Source organism: Pimephales promelas, chromosome 22, assembly GCF_988280905.1.
Source record: "Pimephales promelas chromosome 22, fPimPro1.hap1.1, whole genome shotgun sequence".
Taxonomy (NCBI): Eukaryota; Metazoa; Chordata; class Actinopteri; order Cypriniformes; family Leuciscidae; genus Pimephales; species Pimephales promelas.
In genome coordinates, this window is record NC_142790.1 from 12,286,690 (window position 1) to 12,308,178 (window position 21,489).

General features: G+C 37.1%; 1 protein-coding gene and 1 pseudogene across 9 annotated transcripts in view; both read left to right on the forward strand.

Annotated features, from left to right (window-relative positions):
* kmt2ca (lysine (K)-specific methyltransferase 2Ca) overlaps positions 1-21,489 on the forward strand; it is a 207,954-nt gene that overhangs the window by 26,605 nt on the left and 159,860 nt on the right. For 8 of the 9 annotated variants that reach the window (XM_039666622.2, XM_039666620.2, XM_039666621.2 and 5 more), the window contains exon 2: positions 10,568-10,738. The exons of the other annotated variant lie outside the window; for it this stretch is intronic. In XM_039666622.2, the coding sequence (XP_039522556.2) occupies positions 10,569-10,738 (170 nt within the window). In that variant the 5' untranslated portion in view covers position 10,568. The remainder of the gene's footprint in view (positions 1-10,567; positions 10,739-21,489) is intronic. 9 annotated transcript variants of the gene reach the window in all.
* On the forward strand, positions 2,063-4,158 carry LOC148969584 (nuclear apoptosis-inducing factor 1-like; annotated as a pseudogene).

Sequence of the window (21,489 nt, forward strand, 5' to 3'; positions counted from 1 at the left end):
AATATGACTCATCATATTGATGTTACTGATATTAATTGAAAACTAAAACTAATAATAGTTTACCTTTTAATATACTGCCATGTTCAGTCAGTGCTAAAGGCATTTTATAAAGCATAAACATGAAACTAGGGGTGTGATCATTTATAGTTTGGTTTGTTTAGTCTGGACCAAAAAAAATTGTTGTCCTGGTTTGCTTAGTGCTTACTCAGATTGGCATTTTTTATCACTGGAAACCAAACCTAAAGGCATAGGCTATGTGCACAACCGTAGTTTCGAACTTCCGCTTTTGTCAGAAGTCGGCGTATCAGTTTCCGGTCTACGACTGGTCTTCCGCATCCACTAATAAACAAACAAGATGAGTGCTGCTATTGTACGAAAAAAAAAAGAGTTCTTAAACACATTTAAGTTTCTAAGAACTAGTGGATCTGTAGTGGAAGTTCGAAACTACGGTTGTGCACATAGCCCATAGGGATAAGTTCACAACCTGATTGGTCGACTTTTATTACTTATTTTGAGATGGAATTTAGCGAACATCCAAAATAATGTTGTGTGCTGGGATAAAAGTATGTGCTTAGCCTACATAAGATGGTTTTTGACCAGATTAGAGATGGCGAAGAGCTTAAAATGTGGAAAGGAGTCAAAAAATTATAATATCGATATCTTTGTCGTAGTATCCTTTCAAGATTTATGGGGATTTGAGGAGTCTTTGACTGGCATCAGTGCTGTTCAATACATTGAATCGATGCCATTGATCTCTATGAAGTGAAACATCGTCTTCATCATTACACAGGTGGCGTCTTGATCATCAATTGGGCTTTGTGAAGTGGCACTCAAAGTAAAATGAACTTCAACACTTTCTTTCATTAATAAAATAAGCACTTTAAAGTGTATTAAAGCATGCATCAGTGCTGATACTTATGAAATATCAGCACTTTTAGAAAAACAGAGTCAAACACAGAGTTATATTCAACAATACCTTCGCTCTTCCAAGCTTTATAATGGGAGTGAATGATATCTTAAATTTTGATGCCCAAAAAAGCACATCTATCCATTATAAAAGTAATTCATATAGCTCCAGAGGGTTATTAAAAGCCTTAGGGTTATTATTGAAGCGAAGCAATGTATTTTTGTTAGAAAAAATATCCATATTTATAACTTTAAAATAAACTAATCACTGGCTTCCAGAAACGGCCACATACGCAAGTTGAGTTCAGGTGGAAGAGAACCACTTTCTTACATAAGTGATTTTGATTGATCTATCCATCTATCTAAATATACTGTATATATATATATATATATATATATATATATATATATATATATAATTAAGGTCAGTTTTTGCTGTAAATTTGACTCCAAATCTCCATTTACCATATGGAAGTAAAGAGGCAGTCTAGGCCTCCTGAAAGGCCCCGTTCAGAAAGACTTGAAGCATTTGTTGTTGTCATTCGGCCTTTCTTGTGTAGATTAATAGCATTGTAGCCTGCAGAATACTGAAGTCGCCCGCTGCAGAACCGATGTCGCTCGACCTTGTCTTGTTTTTTCTACTGCCAAGCCAATACCGGCTCAAATAAAAGCATAAGACAGGACTGAATCATAGCAAGGCATCTCTCTTCTGATTGGCTGGAGTTCTCTAAACAGCCATAGCGAGAGGAGGCCTGTTCCTGACCAGAGCCTCTTAGATTCCCAAGCGATGTAGAGAGCATAAACAACACTGTTTGAAATGCATTTCACATACTTGATAATAATATTGCTGTGCTGATACCAAACACTATTTAATAATATCTGCTGTTTTGTAAGGCAAGTGTTACTCTTATTATTGCTCGTATTTAAGTTAGTGTTGCACCCAATTATTATTATATTTTTTTGTAATCAAAACAAGTTTTTAATTAGCTGAAAACTGGAAATAAATTTTAGTTAATTGTCCATTACACACAATGTGCACATTTTTGTTTTTGTTTAGTATAGGCTACAATACTACTACACTATATATTAACTTTGTTTAACTTTTTTTTAGACAACTGTTAACAGACAGTAAACTAATGAAGACTTTGATGAACTCCGTGCTTTTAAAGGATTAGTTCTTTAAAAAAAAAAAAAACTTTTGCTGATAATTTACTCACAAGATGTCCATGTCTTTCTTTCTTCAGTCGAAAAGAAATTAAGGTTTTTGATGAAAACATTCCAGCATTTTTTTTTTTTTTAAATGTGAACTACTCCTTTAAAATATATGCCCTGCTTCCGACACTGGAAAAGTCCCTCTCATCTAGCAGCTCCCTAACAACACTATACCTGGATAACACCCTAGCAGTGTGACAGAGAGTTTTGCATGGCCAAGCACCACTCATTTTACCCTTTTTGGCTGAGTTTTCCTGATTAACACATGCAGTGTTTTAAGTAATGTTTTGTTCCAGTGCAGCCTGACCAAAGTGAAGTAAGCCATGTTTTGCCTTTGATCTGCTGCCCCTGGCCTGGACACAGTTATTTTTCACAAGTGTAAAGTGTCCTTTAAAAGAACTAGAGATCAGGGGCCTCATTTATAAAACTTTGCGTAGGATTTGCGTCAGAAGTGGCGTACGGATGAAACCTAGGATGTGCGTACGCACAGAAATATTCGGATTTATAAAACGTGCGCACGCACATCCTACGCATTTTTCCCTTAATAAATCACAATCAATTCTAAATGCATCGCAGCTTTTGCGGCTTCATGTCAAACCCATAGTTGCCCATAAATAGTCCGTGAAACGCCCACAAGTTAATATTCATCAATTGCGAAAACATGTTAAAAACAGAGAGGAATTTAAAAAAAAAAAAAAAAACGTAACTTCTCTCAATGTGAAGTAGAAGTTATCGTTGGCGAGGTGGAAAAGAGGAGAAAAATGTTGTTTGGAGGGCACAGTGTGGGCATTACTAATGCCAAAAAGGCACTTGAGTGGCAATAGGTTGCAGATGCCGTAAATGCTATAGCTTCACAACCTCGGACTGTGGCCGAAATAAAAAAGAAATGGTCGGACATCAAACTCGAGGCAAAAAAGCGTCTAGTCATTAATTGAATTAGAGAGGTGGCCAAGGAGTTGGGCGAAATCAAGACTGTCCTAACTGAAATAAACTGCACAATGAGGGAATTCTTGAATAAATAATATATTTCCACACCTTTTGTTGTGAAGATGATGCGTTCACTCCGAATCATTCCATTTAATCGCCACATCTTCTAAGAGCGCAAGATCAGCCATTGTGCGTCATTACGGATTGTGATGGGGCATTTTATTTACATCCATTTAATTCTGCATCTGACAAGCTACGGATGTCGGTTATAATCTAAATGGGAAATAGTTCAGCGCAAATGTTTCTTGCAGCTTTCTGAATGGTTGAGACACGTCATACGTTAGCCTGTTTTATCAAAAATAAAACAAACTAAAGGCATATGCATGAATACCATGATTCCGTAGCTGATGAAGATATTTTTACGATGAAAACAACTTTCCCCAGTGGACAAATAATACATCTATCTATGTATCTCCCTAATTATCTATCTATCTGACTGACTACTATCGAATTGCTATATCTGCTCCGTTAGACGGACATAGGCCTATTGGCGAGAATATTTTGTACATTTTTTTCGTTCTGTTTACCATCTTATTTATGAGGATGAATTGTATATGCCAATATTTTTTTTGCAATCAATATTTTTTATTTTAAGTTAACATACCAGATACAAATCAAGGCTCACTGAACTATATACAAACAGATGCCATAAACTCTCCACACATATAAGAAAAAAAAACCATGCCAATATTATTGCAGAACATATTTCACTTTCTTTTTGGAAGTATGTGTTAATTTGCATTTCTGTTACAGATCGATCAAACGGGTGTTCGTGTAAGTTAGGCTGTTAATTATAAGACTTGCTTTGTGAAGTCTTCGTGTTATTTATGAGAGGCAGAATTGCCATTTATTTTACACAACCGTCTACAGTTTCACACACTTTCACGTGTTTTTTCCAACTGCCGACGGTGTCGCCATTTCTCATTTCACCCGTTTTTGTGCGTACGCCTGGGTCAGAGCTTGCGTGAAGGACCGCACATTTTACCGTCAAGTTTGCTTTTTATCAATACCAACTGTTGCGTAGAGAGCGGCGGACGCCTTCTTTTGTGTGTACGCAACGTTTATAAATGAGGCCCCAGATCTCTTTCAGTCACCCAAACGGGAACAGAGTCAAAAAATTCCCACTTCTGTTTTTTTTTTTTTTTTCTTGAGTGTGAAAATACTTCAGTGTGTAGTTGTAGTAGGGTCTTTTTTAGTCCCACTTTTTAAATCACACACATTTGATTTAAAGCCAGTCAAGCTTTTGACTTCTTAAAGGGCTAGTTCACCCAAAAATAATAAATTCTGCCATCGTTTACTCACCCTCAAGTTGTTCCAAACCTGTATGAATGTCTTTCTTCTGCTGAACACAAATGAAGATGTCTTGAAGAATATGGGCAACAAACAGTTAATGGGCCCCATTTTTTTCCCCCCATACTACGGAAGTCAATGGGGCCCATCAACTGTTTGGTTACGAAATTCTTCAAGATACCTTTTGTGTTCTGCAGAAGAAAGACATTCATACAGATTTGAAACAACCTGAGGGTGAGTAAATGATGGCAGAATTTTAATTTTAGGGTGAACTATACCTGGAACATTATTCAATATTTCATATTATACAATGTATTATACATATTTTTAACTCTCATGCCTTCATTTTGTGGAAAACTTAATGAATGTTTGTGTTATAGGGTTTTCTCTTTTCTCTGACAGGTGTTTTTGCTGTGTATGTTTTTGCAGTGCTGGTACCTTGGCTAGTTTAGGCCTGTCGTGGACAGCTGACTCCCGAAAAGCTTTTCATATTCTTCAAATTCTGAGCTGTGGTTAGTTCACAGAAGTGACAGAAATGAACTTTTACATTGAGGAATGATATTTGCCATCCTAAATTGATTCCAAGAGGCATTATTTACCTTTGCAGGAGCATTTTGTTTCTAGCCTACCTTACTAGATGTATAATATTTTATGTGAAATTCTTACATTTTAAAGGGGTGATGAACTGGGAAATCAAATTTCCCTTGAGCTTTTGGCATCTAAGAGGTCATCATATTATAAGAATATCCTGTAAGTTTCAGAACTGAAAACGTCCTTGTTAGTCCAATAAAAGTTTTTGTTCACACCAGCCCCAGGCAAACGACTCATTTTTCAAAGTGGGGAACTATGACGTCAAAGAGGATAAAATAAGATCAACGCCTACTTCAACACGGCCGGTTTAGCCCCGCTTACCCATTTGCGCATTACACGCATAGCTAAATAACATAGGTTTATCTCATGATGACAAACCTGATCGAGCTACCGAGCAATACCGAATATTGTGCAGTGTTGCATCCTCTGGATCCCAATAGGACTGCATGGATAAACTTTATTTTTAATGACGTTCCAGCTGATGAAACATTGTCCGTCCATTCGCTTCATTTCACAGAGGACTGTTTTGTAAACAAGACTAGATTTGCAGACCGATTAAGAGTAAAGAACGGTGCTGTGCCGTCTATTTTGGATCCGACAGGAATGGAGCAGCACACAGACTCTGGGTCGAACATGTATGGGCGAATAATTCCGGTTGCCATTTTACAACATCGGACGTTTTCAAAACAATTTCCCCCACTTGCACCGACGAGTGAGTTGAAACTCATTATAATATGCAAAACTGTTATCCACTCACAGCAGTGGGCGTTTACTTCCAAGTCTTTAGTGTGAGACGCCCATAAAAACCGAGTGTTTTTGAGCTAGGCTCAAAACTAGGGTAGAAAATAGCCTATTACTTATTCATTTTGCTGTTTTTGAATGCATAAACCAAGCGAACGTCATAAGTTGACCTCAGACAACAATATAATGAAATTTAAAAAGCAAGTTCTTGACCCCTTTAATACGTTTAATTAGAATAAGACTACAGGGTGTTACCAATCAAATTAAATGAGTGTCAACAACTCTCGCGTTTGTTTGGTGGGAAAACTGAATAGTGTCTTTTACTATCTCTTCTCTGAATGGTGTAGCATTAGATTAGTGATTAGAAATGTTTGGAATGTGAAAATAAAGGGATGCTGGAGTGCTTTGCTTGACAAATGTAAAATTGAACAGATCTGAGACACTGAAAACGCTCTATCATGAGTGCATGGCATGCAGACTATATATTTAGTCTGCATGCCAGACTACATAGTGTAGCGTTGAGGCGGCAGTGGCTCAGTGGTTCATATAGGTTGTCTACAAACCAGAAGGTTGGTGGTTCAATCCCTGGTTTCACCTGACCAAGTGCCGAGGTGACCATGAGCAAGACACCTAACCCTAGCTGCTCCCGACGAGCTGGATGGCGCCTTGTATGGCTGACACCGCCGTCGGTGTATGCATGGGTGAATGTGTGACAAAATATGTAAAGCGCTTTGGTGGCCATTGGGTCTATGGATGCGCTATATAAATGCAGTCCATTTACCATTTTAGCTCTGCAATGTAGATTTAAGATGGAATGTTTCTCTTGCAAATGCCGACACAAACCGTTGAATGACTTCTGTTTTTTGGCTGTTGCAGTCAGGTAAAGAAGGGACCCTGTGATGCTGGCAGTAAAAGCAGCATTCAAATAAGCAGCAGGACAGGCCTCTCTGCTGTGCGCAGGGGTTTTCCTCTCCCCATTTCCTCCACTGTCCTCAGCATGACTGTGCTGAATAAAATCTCTAAATTAATTTGAGCTGTTCTCCACAGAGAGCGGCGTCGCCACACTGAGTAGCAGATCTCCCCAGTGTTCATCCACACACAGCTGTGCTCATGCTCATCAACTGTGAGTCAACGGCACTGCTCTCTCCTCCTCACATTCACCTCTCAGCGCTGGAGTGAACAGTGCACTGAGGCACAGAGCTGGGAGTCATGCCAGGATATAACATGCAGTGGTAGAAATGTGTCAGCCGGTAATGATTTTGCTGTATCATTTATACCGGAGTAGATACATCAATGCTGTTCTAACGTCAGGCATGTCAAAACATGTCCGAGCGGCATGTTTCCCAAACAAATAAAAGCCTTTTTTCTTTTTTTTCTTTTTTGGTAAAGCAAGCTTAGTATTTTAACATCCAAAAACAATTCACACATCTGTCATCTATCTGTATCATATGCAGAGACAACTGTAAATAGGTGATTTGTATGGTTGATTTCCTCAAAAGGTTATACTAATTTTAACGTTTAGAGCTATAAAACATTGTTTGTTTGAGCTTTCGGACCAGCCTGACTTGTCAACTTTGACTCACAGTGACAATCAATGGGAGATGTGTGGAGGTTTTGGGAAACTTGTTTGAAAACAGTCATCATTATATTGTAGCACGTTTGAACATCGCTGAATAGCAATAGGTATGCTGACATATTCATTTTTGTCAATCGGAATTAATCCAATCTAATCAATTTGTGAGAACCCTAAATGTTGTAATCCAATTCGAATATTCATTTACTTGTGCATTACATGTATTCCAATCAAAACTTTTGGTGTCCCCTTCGGTCCGTTCGGTGTGGGATCACATCACTGTCAAATATAGTGATAGGTACTGTAACTGTGATGTAGGCTCTTTGCTTTATTTACATGTCCATTGAATATTAATGAGGGCCAACGCCCATTGTGCAGGTATATTTGCTTATTTCCATGAATCCCAGTTCTATCAAATTCAAAGTAGCTTTATTGGCATGAATGTGTAAAATAGCACACTATTGCCAAAGCAATAGACACATACAAACATATAGATAAATACAAGTGAACAGTAATAATAATAATAATAATAAAATAATTTAAAAAAAGCAAACAATCAAAATAATTATTATTTGAAAATTTGTACAATTATTTATCCATCCGAAGTTCCACTGGTTGTCCTCATTTCATGGCATGAGGAGATATATTTTGCAGCAATTATTTCACATTTGGGCTTTTCTCCCAGTAAATACAGGATTTTCTGTGTGTCTGATATGGATTCGAATTCAGGGTATATTTGAGAAATGTATGTAAATTTTTTTTTTTTTTTTTTTGTCTTAATGAATTATATTTGGGGCATGAGTCTGTCTGTTCCACTACTGGTGGAATTTAAAGGAGAACTTCGGTGCAAAATTAACCTTTGGTCTAATAAAACATCGGCACCTAGTCAACCGTGTTCAGACTTGTTTTCATGAAAATCGAATGTAAAGAGTTTTATCTCTAAGTACTGGGGGCATTTAATAAGTAAAAAGAAATCGCTAGTTTATACCACTAACAAGGGTCAAAATAGCCCCACACTAACACAGTAACACTATGAGGGTCCATACATACAAAACGAAGCATTGAGAACTTTGTAAGTGTACAGACCGTTTAATAAGAAGATACTTTATGAAGACAGTTCACTTTGCGTATACAGACAGGAGCCATCTTTGGAAAACAGTCACGACAAGTCAAACCACGAATGTCGTGCTGAGTGAACTGAACTGTATGAAGTTCAGCGAACTTCTGAACTGTATGAACGACGTTCGGGGAACGACTTATCGAGACTATTTTCTAAGATGGCTCCTGTCTGTATACACGAAGTGAACTGTCTTCATAAAGTATCTTTGGTTGTCTAGGTACCGATGTTTTATTAGACCAAAGGTTCATTTTGCACCGGAGTTCTCCTTTAATGATTGGAGTAGATTTGTGAAAAGTAAAAAAAAAAAAAAAAATCAGTTTAATGTCAGGCCAGTGTATCTTGTTACACAGGATGCTGTGTGGTTCTCATGTATCAAATGCAGTTTTTATTTTTATTTTTTCCTGAAGTTTGATTTTTTTTTTTTTTTTTTTTATCTCAAAGCTGTGTAAAATCCATAATGCTTTTTACTAATTTGTTCAAAATAGTGAAAATCTTTTAAATGGAATCTTGGAATCTAAATGAAAATCTTTTTTTTTAAATAATAATAATAAAAAAAACAACAACTAAGATTTCTAAACAGCTTCTGTGACTTGCTGCTATTCACTGCATACAATAATGTCAACTTGATCCTCATTTTGAAAGAAAAAAAACATGCAAACATCTTGTTTAATGTAAAGCACTTCCAATGGAAGTCTGTGAAAGATTAAAAGCAGAAATGTTAGTCTTGTATTTTTGTTAGTGTTAGGCCATGTGTCCACCAAAGCGTTTTTCCACGCGCCTGGCATATGTTTTCAATTGTTTTCAATGGGAGCGCCACGTTTTTTTTAAACGCCATGAGCGTACCGAGGCACTGAGCGTTTTTTTTTTCACGCTGAAGCGCCGAGCGCCCAGTGTTTTTTACTTAAAGGTTCACCCAAAAATGAAAATTAAGTCATTAATTACTCACCCCCATGCTGTACCAACCCCGTAAGACCTTCGTTCGTCTTCGGAACACAAATAAAGATATTTTTGATTAAATTTGAGAGCTGTATAACTACCACATAGGCTCCTACGGGACTGCCTCTTGACGGCCCAGAAAGTCAATGAAGAAATTGTTTAAATATCCCAAGTGACTACCGTGGCTCAACTATATGTTTATCAAGCGACGAGAATACTTTTTGTGCGAAAAAACAAACAAAAATAATGTTTATTCGACTATTCCTTTTCCTTCTTGTAGGCCAGAACGAGACTTCCTTAGATTTCCACGACGCATGCGCGAGAACTGAACTGAAGTGTAAGGAGATCGCAATTCTCGCGCATGCGTCGTGGAAATCTAAGGAAGTCTCGTTTCAGGCCAACAAGGAAGAAAAGGAATAGTCGAATAAAGTCGTTATTTTTGTTTGTTTTTTCACACAAAAAGTATTCTCGTCGCTTGATAAACATATAGTTGAGCCACGGTAGTCACTTGCGATATTTAAACATTTTCTTCATTGACTTTCTGGCCCGTCAAGAGGCAGTCCCTTAGGAGCCAATGTGGTAGTTATACAGCTCTCAGATTTAATCAAAAATATCTTCATTTGTGTTCCGAAGACGAACGAAGGTCTTACGGGGTTGGTACAGCATGGGGGTGAGTAATTAATGACTTAATTTTCATTTTTGGGTGAACCAACCCTTTAAAAATGTTCAACTTTGGATAAAATACAGCGCTCATCACTGTCACTTTTTACCCAGCCGTCCAATCACAGTGGAGGAGGGGCGGGACTAATACCACACCGACCAACTGTCACAACATTCAAACTGCTGAGGATATTCTGTATCATAGCAACGAAACGTGTCAACGGAAAAAAACGCTGTGCTACCAAAACGCTCTCAAGCGCCCAAAGCACTTCAGCAGAGCGTTTAGCGTTTTCAGCTAGCTAAAAACGCTTTGGTGGACACACGGCCTTATTAGTGTTATATTTGTAGTATTATTACTTGAATTACTGTTAAGTGTAAATGCCCACTGGCGACACATTACTGATATAATTCCTTTTGTTGGAGTTCGCTGACGGCAAAACAGTACTTTACAAATGTTTAAGAAATGACCAGATTTACTTGATTTACTTATTCATTTAATGCAGGTCATACGAACACATGTAATGTAGGGACGTGTTTTTGTCTTTGTACAGAATGTCATCAGAGGATAAAAGTCTGGATCTCTCTGAGCAAGGACCATCTCCTCCCCTGAGCAGTGCTGGGGCCACGCCCTCAGGGAGCCCGGCCCCCTCAGATAGACGCCCACGGGGCCGGCCACGCAAGGATGCTAACTCTGTCGCACTCACAACACAGTCCAAAAGAAAGTAAGAGCATATCCTGTTCCCGTGCAAAGGTGTCTGCATATGATGACACACTTGGATGCTTTTCTTTTTCCTCTGTGTTGTTTAAAGCAAGGAATGAGAATATCATAACTTGACAAATCACTGACAAGTTTATTATGTTGAAGGGCTTGATGAATGAAACCTTTGGCACTTAGACAATTTTCTGGTTTATTAGTTATGTTTTTTTATTTCTTTGCTATAGTGATATTCCACTGGTTGGCAGAACTGAAGGTTATCATTTGCCCAGATATTAGATTGAATCAATAAGTCTAACACCAGGAACAATCATGATATTTTGGGGGATTTATGAGGCTAGTTAATTCTGTCATGTGATTATGATGAGTTGATTATTTTTCCTGTCCCCCTCTCTTTTTTTTCAGTAGTAAAGTATTAGCCAGTTTTCCAGCTCATCATCTAAACTCCCTTATGCCTATTTAAACTATTCATTAATACTTTGAATTATTTAATTGCTTTCTATTAAGAAACCTTCTGGCTAAATCATGTGACTAGGGTCAGATGCATGTTAAGGCTCAGGGAACAGTATGTCGGGCTGTACGATTTGAAGAAAAAGAATTAAGATACAAATGGCATTTGCGATTTAGACCTGCTGTGCTTGTTTGTACGGCTGTAAAATATGGCTACCATGTTAAATCATGATGGCCATAATAGCAATAATAATAATAACTACTATTATTATAAAATGAAATTAGAATTATTAAACCAAAAAATAATTGTAATGGTGTACTAGTCAATATACACTATTCAATAAAAAAATGTTATAGTAATTTTTAGTATAGATTACAATAGTTATATTTATGGTTGTCTTTATTTTTATTTTCAAACTTTTATTTTGATAGAAACCACCGGATGCCCTTAAAGGTTCTCTTTTGATGATAAGTGCTTCTCATTTCTAGAATGGATAGATGGTGGGTGTATGTTGCGTTCCCAAATGCACATTAAAGCAAACCCTAACTCAGAGCAGACGCAGAGATGAGTTCATGAGCCTTATTTACTATGAACCGAGCCGGGCTGAGATGCTGCAAAAAAACATTGAATTAATTTGATTTATAATCACAATTAGCCATATCGTGATTTTGGTTTCATTTCGATTAATCGTGCCCTACCAGTATGAATGTGTGTGTGTGTCTGTGTGTGTTTTGAGGGGGCTGTGTTCTGGTATTCGGTATTCTGCTGCACCTGGAAGAGGCTTTCAAGTATGTCGATGTGCATTAGTGTGGAAGAGCTCTGTGAGGCACACGAGGAGATGCTGCTCAGAAGGACGACTTTTTTTTTTTTTTTTTTTGCCAAGTTGATTTTGGCTCCAGCGTATATCTGCTCTTTCACAGCATGGGGCGTACGAAAGGGGAAATATTAGACGGGCTGTAATTCTGAATGACACCGTCTACACCGGACGTGAGCGATGATTTAAAAAAACTACTGTTTTGTCGTCATTATAATCAACAGAGGCGTCTACACTGTAAGCGGCTGACGTGGTGCGTCATCAGTTCATGGACGTCTCTGTTTTTTTTCTTATGTTCTGCACTGCTAATCTGCCATTTTATTTTCCCTGTTTTTCTGTAAAGACTCAATAATTCACCCAAAATCATCACTACAAAAAACAAAAACAAAAAAAAAACATCTGACTTTTTTCTGTGCAGTATGAAGGCCGTTTCCATGCAGTTACAAAAAGGACACATAAGCGACACGTCATAAGTCTTCTGAAGCCATACAATAGTAACTGTGAGATACATAGGACTCTATAGGAGTAAATTTGGTGGATTCAAATTGGATTTGAAAACCTTGTTTACTTTGTAGAGTGTTTTATATAGAGTTCTATTGAGGTACAGTACATGGTCAAGATGACCATCACCAAAGTCTTTCTTTAACAGCCTCTCATGAAGCGCAGGTTCACACCAGTAGCGGAGTGGCAATCGGGAGAGTCGGGAGTTTTCCCGGTGGGCCGGTAGTGTTACGAGGCCGCGAGGGCCGGCCCGGTCTGATAAAATATATTTATTGGAAGTTCGCCATGGCCCAAGCTAAGGGAAGAAAACATTTTTTTTTTTTACATTTTTTATAACGGAGCATATATTTGCTAGCCTGGCTGCGCCCTCCTACGCACTTCCGCTCAATTTCATTTTACTTCAGTACTACGTCTGGGACCGCTCCATATCCTTAGGTTTCCAGAAATCAATTTTTTGTAGGACCAATCAGCGAATAGAGGGAGTGGCTGAGAACGATGACGTTGATGTAGTGCGTCAGTTTTAGTGCAGTAATGGCAGCGGAGAAAGACGTGAGAAAAGCCAGTCGGTCCGTTGTTGGAAAAGAAACTGCCGAATATACAGAATCTAAAGACGGATTGTTGTCGTCTCACCTCTTGTTGCACAACGGAGGACCAAGTGAAGGAGGCAGAAAGGTTGGAAGTTTGTGCTGGGCAGCTCGTGCACGATGACCGTGACATTTTGGACTTTAGCCTGGTGTTCGCGGTGTTCGGAAGCCCCGAGTCCTGGCTGCTAAACTATTGTTGAAGATCCGCTCAGGAGTCATGTCAGTCGCTCAGATTCCCAACAGTAAATTTACTGATTCTAGTGATGAACATTTTGAGGCCCTTTGTGTACTCGTGCAGGAGGTTGGTGTGTCAGTTTTACATGTTGTAAATCATACAAATTGGTTGTGATTAAAAAAAAAAAAAATTGTCATAAATAAAAATTTGAAAACCCATACTTTGGAGACTATATTTGATTTTCAGTTTTAGATGTCAATGGTTAATTTGTTTTAATAAAAAAAACAACAACTAAATGCCATATAAAAATGTACAAACACATACTTTGAAGACCATAATTAAGGTAATTAAGAAACAAAAATACGTAATATGAAAAATTGTTGTTTATTACACATCTGCAGATAGAGACAGACTGATCATTCACTGTAGCTGCTACAGCATTTGCGGCAGATCAGAAACGACCACAGCGGCGTATTTGTAATGATTAGACACAGCTTCGACCATTGACTGAATAATCACTGTCCTTCATGTCAAATATACATTTCGAATTAATAATTGTTCCTAGATTAACAAAATCTGCAGCTCTCGTTGACTGAAATCCTATTGTAAATTTAATCCTCTGATCATTCGGAGTTCGGACTTGTTGTTTCTTTTACTGTCTATGGTTGTTTCCAGCCGTTTCGGCGCATGACATACGTCACTCACGACCACACATTAGCGATTGGCTATGGCAGATCGTGAGTGACTCTGGGCAGATCCAATAGATTTGAACTTTAATAGTGAACCCGCCTACAAGGAAGGAAACGTTTCTCAATTGAGGGAGGCCAGACTCTCTGTACAAATGAAATGTACTAGAGTCTGGTTGAACCAGGCTATATATTTGCACTAAATGCTTGTCTTTACAGCAAAACGACACTCGTCGTAGAACAGCCTCAGTGGCGCAGGTCGTAGGGCGTGAAGTGTTTGAATGCAGCTTTTTGATGCGCTGAACGCGAGTTCGAATCCGCCTTGCCGAACTCTCTCTTCTCCCTTTTCCCAACACAGATATGTAAAGATGTAACATGTAAAACCTAATTTTATATTTTATGTTATATTTTGCCAACGAACTAAAATTGAAACCATATGGCGTTGCGCCATAATAACTGACATTAGAATAGCATCCAGTTTGTTCTGCGTGATTACTTTGCTCTGGCGATCATCTGGTGTTTTTCTCCTAAATAAAAGCTCAAGGGTTTATTTCTTGCAAGTGAAGAAATTAGGACAAAAGTATTTTAATTTTCCTATATTATAGTGTAATGTAGGTTAAAATATACTTTTGAAATGCTCATTTTCATTTACACATTTATAGGCTATAAATGGATTTTACAGTACGTCATAGGAATAATTATAAATCATTATTACATTATTATAATAATTGTTTGGCATTCTAAAACACCGTTGATAATGTAATGCAAACTGAGACTCTCATAACTAAAAAAAATATTTGAGCCCTCTTTATTGTCCTGGTACAAATTAATGTTTTTTCTTTGTTCAACGAGCAGTTCATGGGTCTTAATTTCGATCTCTCAGAGAGCATGAGATTGATGCATTATAACCTTAAAATGTCCAAAATTTTCTTGCGGGGGACCATGCCCCCGAACCCCCCTAGAGGCACAGAGTCCACCCAACTACTTTTAGAAAGTACTATGGGAAAGAACGACCATTAATGTACTTTACTCCAGCATACTCGTACAACAAAGTTCCCTTTAAATCAGTAAAACTGTAAATGCTATTGGCTAATCGTGCCGGCGACGAGGGCCGGTGGTCTACGAAATTTCCCGGTAGATTTTTTTTGGTCCCACTCCGCCCCTGGTTCACACCATGTTGCTGAACCAGGCGAATGCTGTTTATTAATGCTGATAATGATGCCATGAGCATTATAACGCTCTTATAATCTTAATATACATAATCCTTTCATTACTTTAGGAGTCATTTAGCTGGTATTCGGTGAGTTTCTAGCCTGCGATGGGAATACGGGGCCTCCACTATGAGATCAAGTGTTGGCCGTCAAATAAACAGTGCAGATATAGGGCAGATTAGTGAGGTACCTGATACTGCAGGTACAGTCCTCTGTGGACCTACACGCCATGTTCACACCATGAATGTTGTCTCAATGCGCAAACCTCACTCAATTGAGATCTCGGTTTCAAAGTGATTGTACAATCGTCTGAACTGGCTGAAAGGAAAGGCTTTCAGATTAAGGGGAAGTGTCTGTGTTCGGCAGCATAGCATCATGACTGGTTTCAAAATTGACTGCTTTTATACAAGTTTCCCTAAAACACTTTCCCTGTCTGGGAGATGGCTATATATAAAGGTCATGTGAGCAATTTGTTTTAAAATACTACTTGAGTTGACCCTGCTTCATAGAAACCAAATCAACTATTGTCATTTGAAGGTTGAAATATGTAAACACAATAACTCTGTGTGTGTGTATATATTTAGACTTAATAGCTGAACTTGCAGTTGGATGGGTGATTGTGAAGATCTGTCTATGACTCATTGGTTTACCACTAAGAGCTTGTCTGACCACCACAGTCTGTTCAATGACATGTTCAAGTGGTTCTTTGCCACAATATCAAACGTAAGGCTATTCTGAATGTTTGTATTTGTGGTTTGGTGTATCAAATAAAAATATTAATATTATACATAAAGATAGCTGTTGGTTGGTTGATTTAAATGATAGATGAAATGCCTGGCTTCCTCTATTTTTTTGAAAGATACTGTTGATTTAACATGGTTTCCATAATATTTAAACTTTTTTTGTGTGTGGAACTGACTTTTTGTTTTTATGACATTGTCTCCAGAGATATTAAATCCAGTTTATAGCTGGATATGATTGTAGATTCTGTCAACGGTTTAAAAGCTGTTGACATCTAAGATTTGATGGATTTGCTCTTGCCTCTCAATTCGACACTTGTCTCAGATTTATTTCTAATTCAGGTCCAGACAAAGCCGGCAGACTTCTTTTGCATTTTCTGTGCTGATTTGGAAGAAAACTGTAGGGAATTTTGTGCAATGTTTTAAAAATGATACAAAGTGTTCAAAATATTTGATAAACAACAATACAAGGATGTGTAGAAGTCTTGAATGATGGGCGTTTCATTCGTTTGGTGGGTTGGTATTCGATTTGAAAATGTGACATTCGAATAATTTATTTTATTTTTTCTTGTTTTTTTGCACACCTGGCATCCCACTCGAAAAGGTTCTCATTTGCGCTTGAATATGTTTTACAGTAAAAAATCTGTTGAAATATAATACTTAACATATAACTTAATTATAGATATTTAATAAATATATTTGCTTCTTCTTGTACTACTAAAAGTGTTCCTCCAATGGGAGATTTTACTGGGACGTCACATCACAATTCCGTTTTTCTTCATTTAAGTTATTCATTTTTTTTATTATTATTTTTTTTATTTATTTATTTATATTTTCTTTTTTATTAATTTAAATTGTTTTTTTATTTATTTAAATTTTCTTTTTATTCATTTAAATTTCGTTTTTCTATATTTAAGTTATTCGTTTTTATTCATTTAAATTTCGTTTTTATGTTTTATTTATTTAAATTTAGTTTTCATTAATTTACATTTTGTTTGTTTTTTGTTTTATTTAAATTTCTTTTTTATTCATTTAAATTTTGTTTTTATTCATTTAAATTTCGTTTTTATTCATTTACATTTTGTTTTTAAACATTTAAATTTCGTTTTTATTTATTTAAATCTACCCTACTTTGTCAGTGAGAAGAATATACCTTATTAAAATATTGCTTAAGTTAAAAGACCTGTGTGTGTGTGTGTGTTTTATAACACTAGTGCTGTGTCCATTCTCGAAGCATATAATCCCTGCTTGCATGAGGCATGCCACTAATTTATTTAAATCTACCCTACTTTGTCAGTTACTTTTGAGTTATAAGTTAACAGACCTGTGTGTGTGTGTGTGTTTTGCAGTGTCCATTCTCGGAACATAAGTTCTGCTCGTGTTAGGCGCGCTGTTCTGTAGTTTATTAAAAGTTTATTAATTCTGAACGTGTCGCGTCTCGCCTTTCTATCTATATTGCTCCATATAGAGATTCCAAAGCTTCGAATATTCGATGTGCATTACTACCGAAGCTTCGAAGCTCAAAAAATGGTATTCGGACCAGCCCAATTAGCCTGTTGCTGACGTCACTTCCTGCATCTTTACCCGGGTGTTATTAACTGTTAAATCGTCAATGCAAGGATTATGATTTTTTTTTTTCCCCTCCATTTTCAAACCAGCACTAAACATTTTGCAGGGTTTTGTTACCCTCTCAGTCTCCTCAGGATTGTTTTTTTTTATGCTAGACTCTTAAGTCAATAAGTATGAACTGTGTAAGCATGAGTGCTGTGTGAGGAAATGGTTAAAGTGTCAGTGGGGAGAGAGTAGTGCTGTTATGAAGGGGGTGTGCCGCGTTTCAGCCAGTCAGTCCGGCCCGGGTTTTAGGCTCCGCCTTTCTAAGCTGGAACTACTTGCACTGTAAGCTTTTTTCCCCTCTCTGCTTCCCTTTTGCTCTCTCTTTCTGGCACTCTCTCTCTCTTTCTCGTACACTCTCTCGTGCTTTCTACCAGTGTGATGTGACTGTGGCCAGGAGTTGTTGGGGGATTTTGACTTTCATTTAAAATGCATCAAATGTATACATGTTGTCGCATTACATTTGTGTATTATTGATATCTGAATCACAGTGTGGGGTCCAAAAGTCTGAACCAATAGACTGAACACTTCTATGTAGCCGTTTTCTAGCATTTTTATTTTTATTTTGTATTAATATCAGCATAATTTGAGTGAAGAGTTTATTTAAAAAAAGTCTGTTTGAGAATTTCTTAGTACGCTTCTGTGGTAGCAACGTAATCTGACCTCTTGTTCAAAGGAGTTCACATGGTCAATGGTCACATTTGCTTACCTTTGACTGGTGACCTAGAAGTGCTGAATCTGAATGAAGTACTGCTTTATTTTATGTCAGTTTTATTTGTTGTATTTTTTTTTTCACAGTCCTAAAATTTTTAATTAAATAATAAATTATAAATAAAGAATTGTTGATCCCCAGTATACACTACTGTTGACATATTTGTCTATATCTTTTACTTCTTTTAACTTGAACTTTTTACTAAATTAATATTTTTATTCTGCAAGTGCAGTTAAATTGAACAAACAGTAAAGAAGTGTGTAATGTTTCTTAAGCTTTTCAAATCAGCATATTAGAATGATATGAAGGATCACGAGACACTGAAGACTGGAGTAAACATTCAGCTTGGCATCACAGGAATACATTACATTTTAAAATATATTATATAGAAAATAGTTATTTCAAAATGTAATATTTCGCAATAAATAAATGTAGCCTGCATGAGCATAAGAGACTTCTTTCAAAAGCTTCAAAAACCCTTATAGATCCCAATCCGTTGGACTGATTTCATTAACTTTCACTTCAGTGATTTATGTGTATAGCCAATAAGACAGGTTTTATGTGATATTATGTTTGAGCATATAGTGTACTCAAACCAAATTCCTTTCAATTCCTGGCAATCTGTTTTTGGGTCCCGTGTTTTCTGTATTGCCAGACTAGTGCAGATCTATATAAATGCCCTGAACACAATCCCTCTGGGAGCGTCCTGACCCTCTGTGCACCTCAGCAATGCTTAACGGCTGTTTATTTATCTTCAGGTTACTCATTACCCCAAATCCCATCACTTGTTTATCTTTTTACCCCCGATGGTAAAGTGCACGTAAAATCCAGTTAGTATGACCCTGCTCTCAAATCTCCAAAGGCATTGATTTTATGAATAAAATCGGATCTTTATAGAACTTATTGCTTTGATTTCATGAGGGCTGATTATTTTATTTAAAGACATATGTAAAGGAATAAGAGTTTTAAATGTACTCAACAGCAAGGGCTACGTGATATTTTGCATTCACTTGCCCTATGCTGGTTACACAATACACCACGTATGCCCTAGGGATGTGTACATGCAAAGTAGTATTAGATTGTCTAGAGCTCTAAAAAAAATGTTAAAAAATAAAAAAAAAATAAAAATAAAACCTCTATTTTAGATAAGCACTTGGATTTGCAATTATTGCAGCTTTGCTATAAATTCCTCACTGTGGAGCTGAAGCTTTTTTTTCTGTATGCCCATAGATGTTCACTCATCTGTAGAAATTTGCCATCAATTTATTTTAAAGGTTAAAACAATGGATAGTGGCGGTTCTAAAAGCGGATCTTCTATAAATTCAGTTGATTAGGTCACCGTGTTTTTGCCAAGTAAGACATGTTCCTTGATCAACATGTTTTGTTGATTCTGGAACAACATTCCTGTCTGAAAATGTAGTCCAACCTTATCCTAACCCTTAAACCTAGCCGTGTCAATAATTTGTGCCTAAAATCAAGGGGAAATGATGGAAATGGTGAATAACACTGATGTAGAAGCACCTAACCCTGGTTGGTTGTAAGCCTAAACTTGACAGAATCAGATTTGAGGGATACATTTACAGTTTATGTCAAAGATCTTCTTGACACAGGAACATGTTGTACTTGGTGAAATCACGTCTACTGTCTGACTAGCAGAAGAAAAAAAACATTATTCACACAGAAAATGTCAGTTTACAGAAAACAAAACAATGGGTAAATGCGTTGACTTTGTTTGCAATACACTCTTAGGTTTGTTCTGCATGAAATCTTTCATTTCATGCATAACATAATATTTTAAAACTCTTAAAATGTACTTTTTTGCATCAAAACTGACATTCACCGGCTAACTATCATTTTCACTCTGGTGTTAAAGGCTAAATGGCATTGGGGAAGTTGGCTAGCCTTCAGTTGTTGTGTCGCTGGGCAAGATATCGCATGTAATGTGAATCTTTTGAGAGACACATTATAGAGGAGGGGGTTGTTGACCTGGATTAAACCTGTCTTAAGCACAGCACAATAGCCTGCATTTTCAATGATGTAGGTCATTGATCAGAGCGCTGGGCGCCAGGCTAGCAGGCAGCAGCAGTATCTGTCTCAATCCAGAAACCTTAGCCTGGAAATGTGATGCCTATTATTCTACCCATGCTGCATTGTGCTTGGGGAGATCAGTGGTTTGCAAGTCCCAGTTATTTGGGTTTCATCCAGTGTTTTAAGATCTTTTTTGGACTGTTGTTTTTTATGTATAGCTATATGTAGTAAACTCGTTTCGCATTGAATGTTTTTAGGCGGCCACATTCAATGTAAAGTTGTTGACTTGTCGTCTTTATGTTAAAATTTGTATGTGTAAGAAGCTTTAAGTCTGTAGATCTTAGTGCTCTGAGAATCTCAGGATAATTTAAGGACGTTTTCCTGATAAACCAGCGGACTTTTAATTGTAACACTTTATTTTGATAATTAACTTTAGACATTCAACTAACTATAAGTAACTTTGCCGATACATGTCAACTAACTATCATTAGAGTACTAGTAGACTGTCAGATTAATATCTGCTAACACTTTATTTTGTTGGTCCCCCAACAGACATTCAACTGACTGTAAGTAACTTAGCGACTACAAGTCAACTTGTTCTCCTAACCTGAACCCTAACCTAACAGTCTACTGACAGTCTACTAATACTCTAATGACACTTAGTTGACATGTAGTTGAAAAGTTACTAGTAGAATGTCTAAAGTGACTATCGAAATAAAGTGTAACCTTTTTAATTATCCAAAAAAGGTCTTTTTAAATTTTTTTTTTACATTGTAAATTTGAAAGACATTTACATGGAGCCTAATAATTCATATAGAATTGGACTAGTTGCACCATTTAACCACATCAATCGAAATGAATTTCCCAAATTATCCAATTAAAATTTATAAGGGGTCTAATCTGATCGAGAGGACATGTAAACACTTGATCGGATTGAAACCCAAAACTGGAAAGTACTGTGCATGTGCAATGAAGTAGAAATATGGTAATGACATGGTGCATGGAACAAGCTGTTGTTGTTGAATGAAGAGTTTCAACATTCTAACATTCTCCTTCCACTCATCGCATGTGAAGTGGAGCAGGAGTCAGGACAATGTTCTACCAGTCCTTGTTTCGGACTCTCATCAACGGGAAGGGATAAATATAAGAAGCACAGCACAACACTTCATGTTCTAGTCGTTTCCAAAATTAGGACTCAAAATAGATAAATATTAAGATTTCTCTTTAAAATAAAGAAAAGAATTG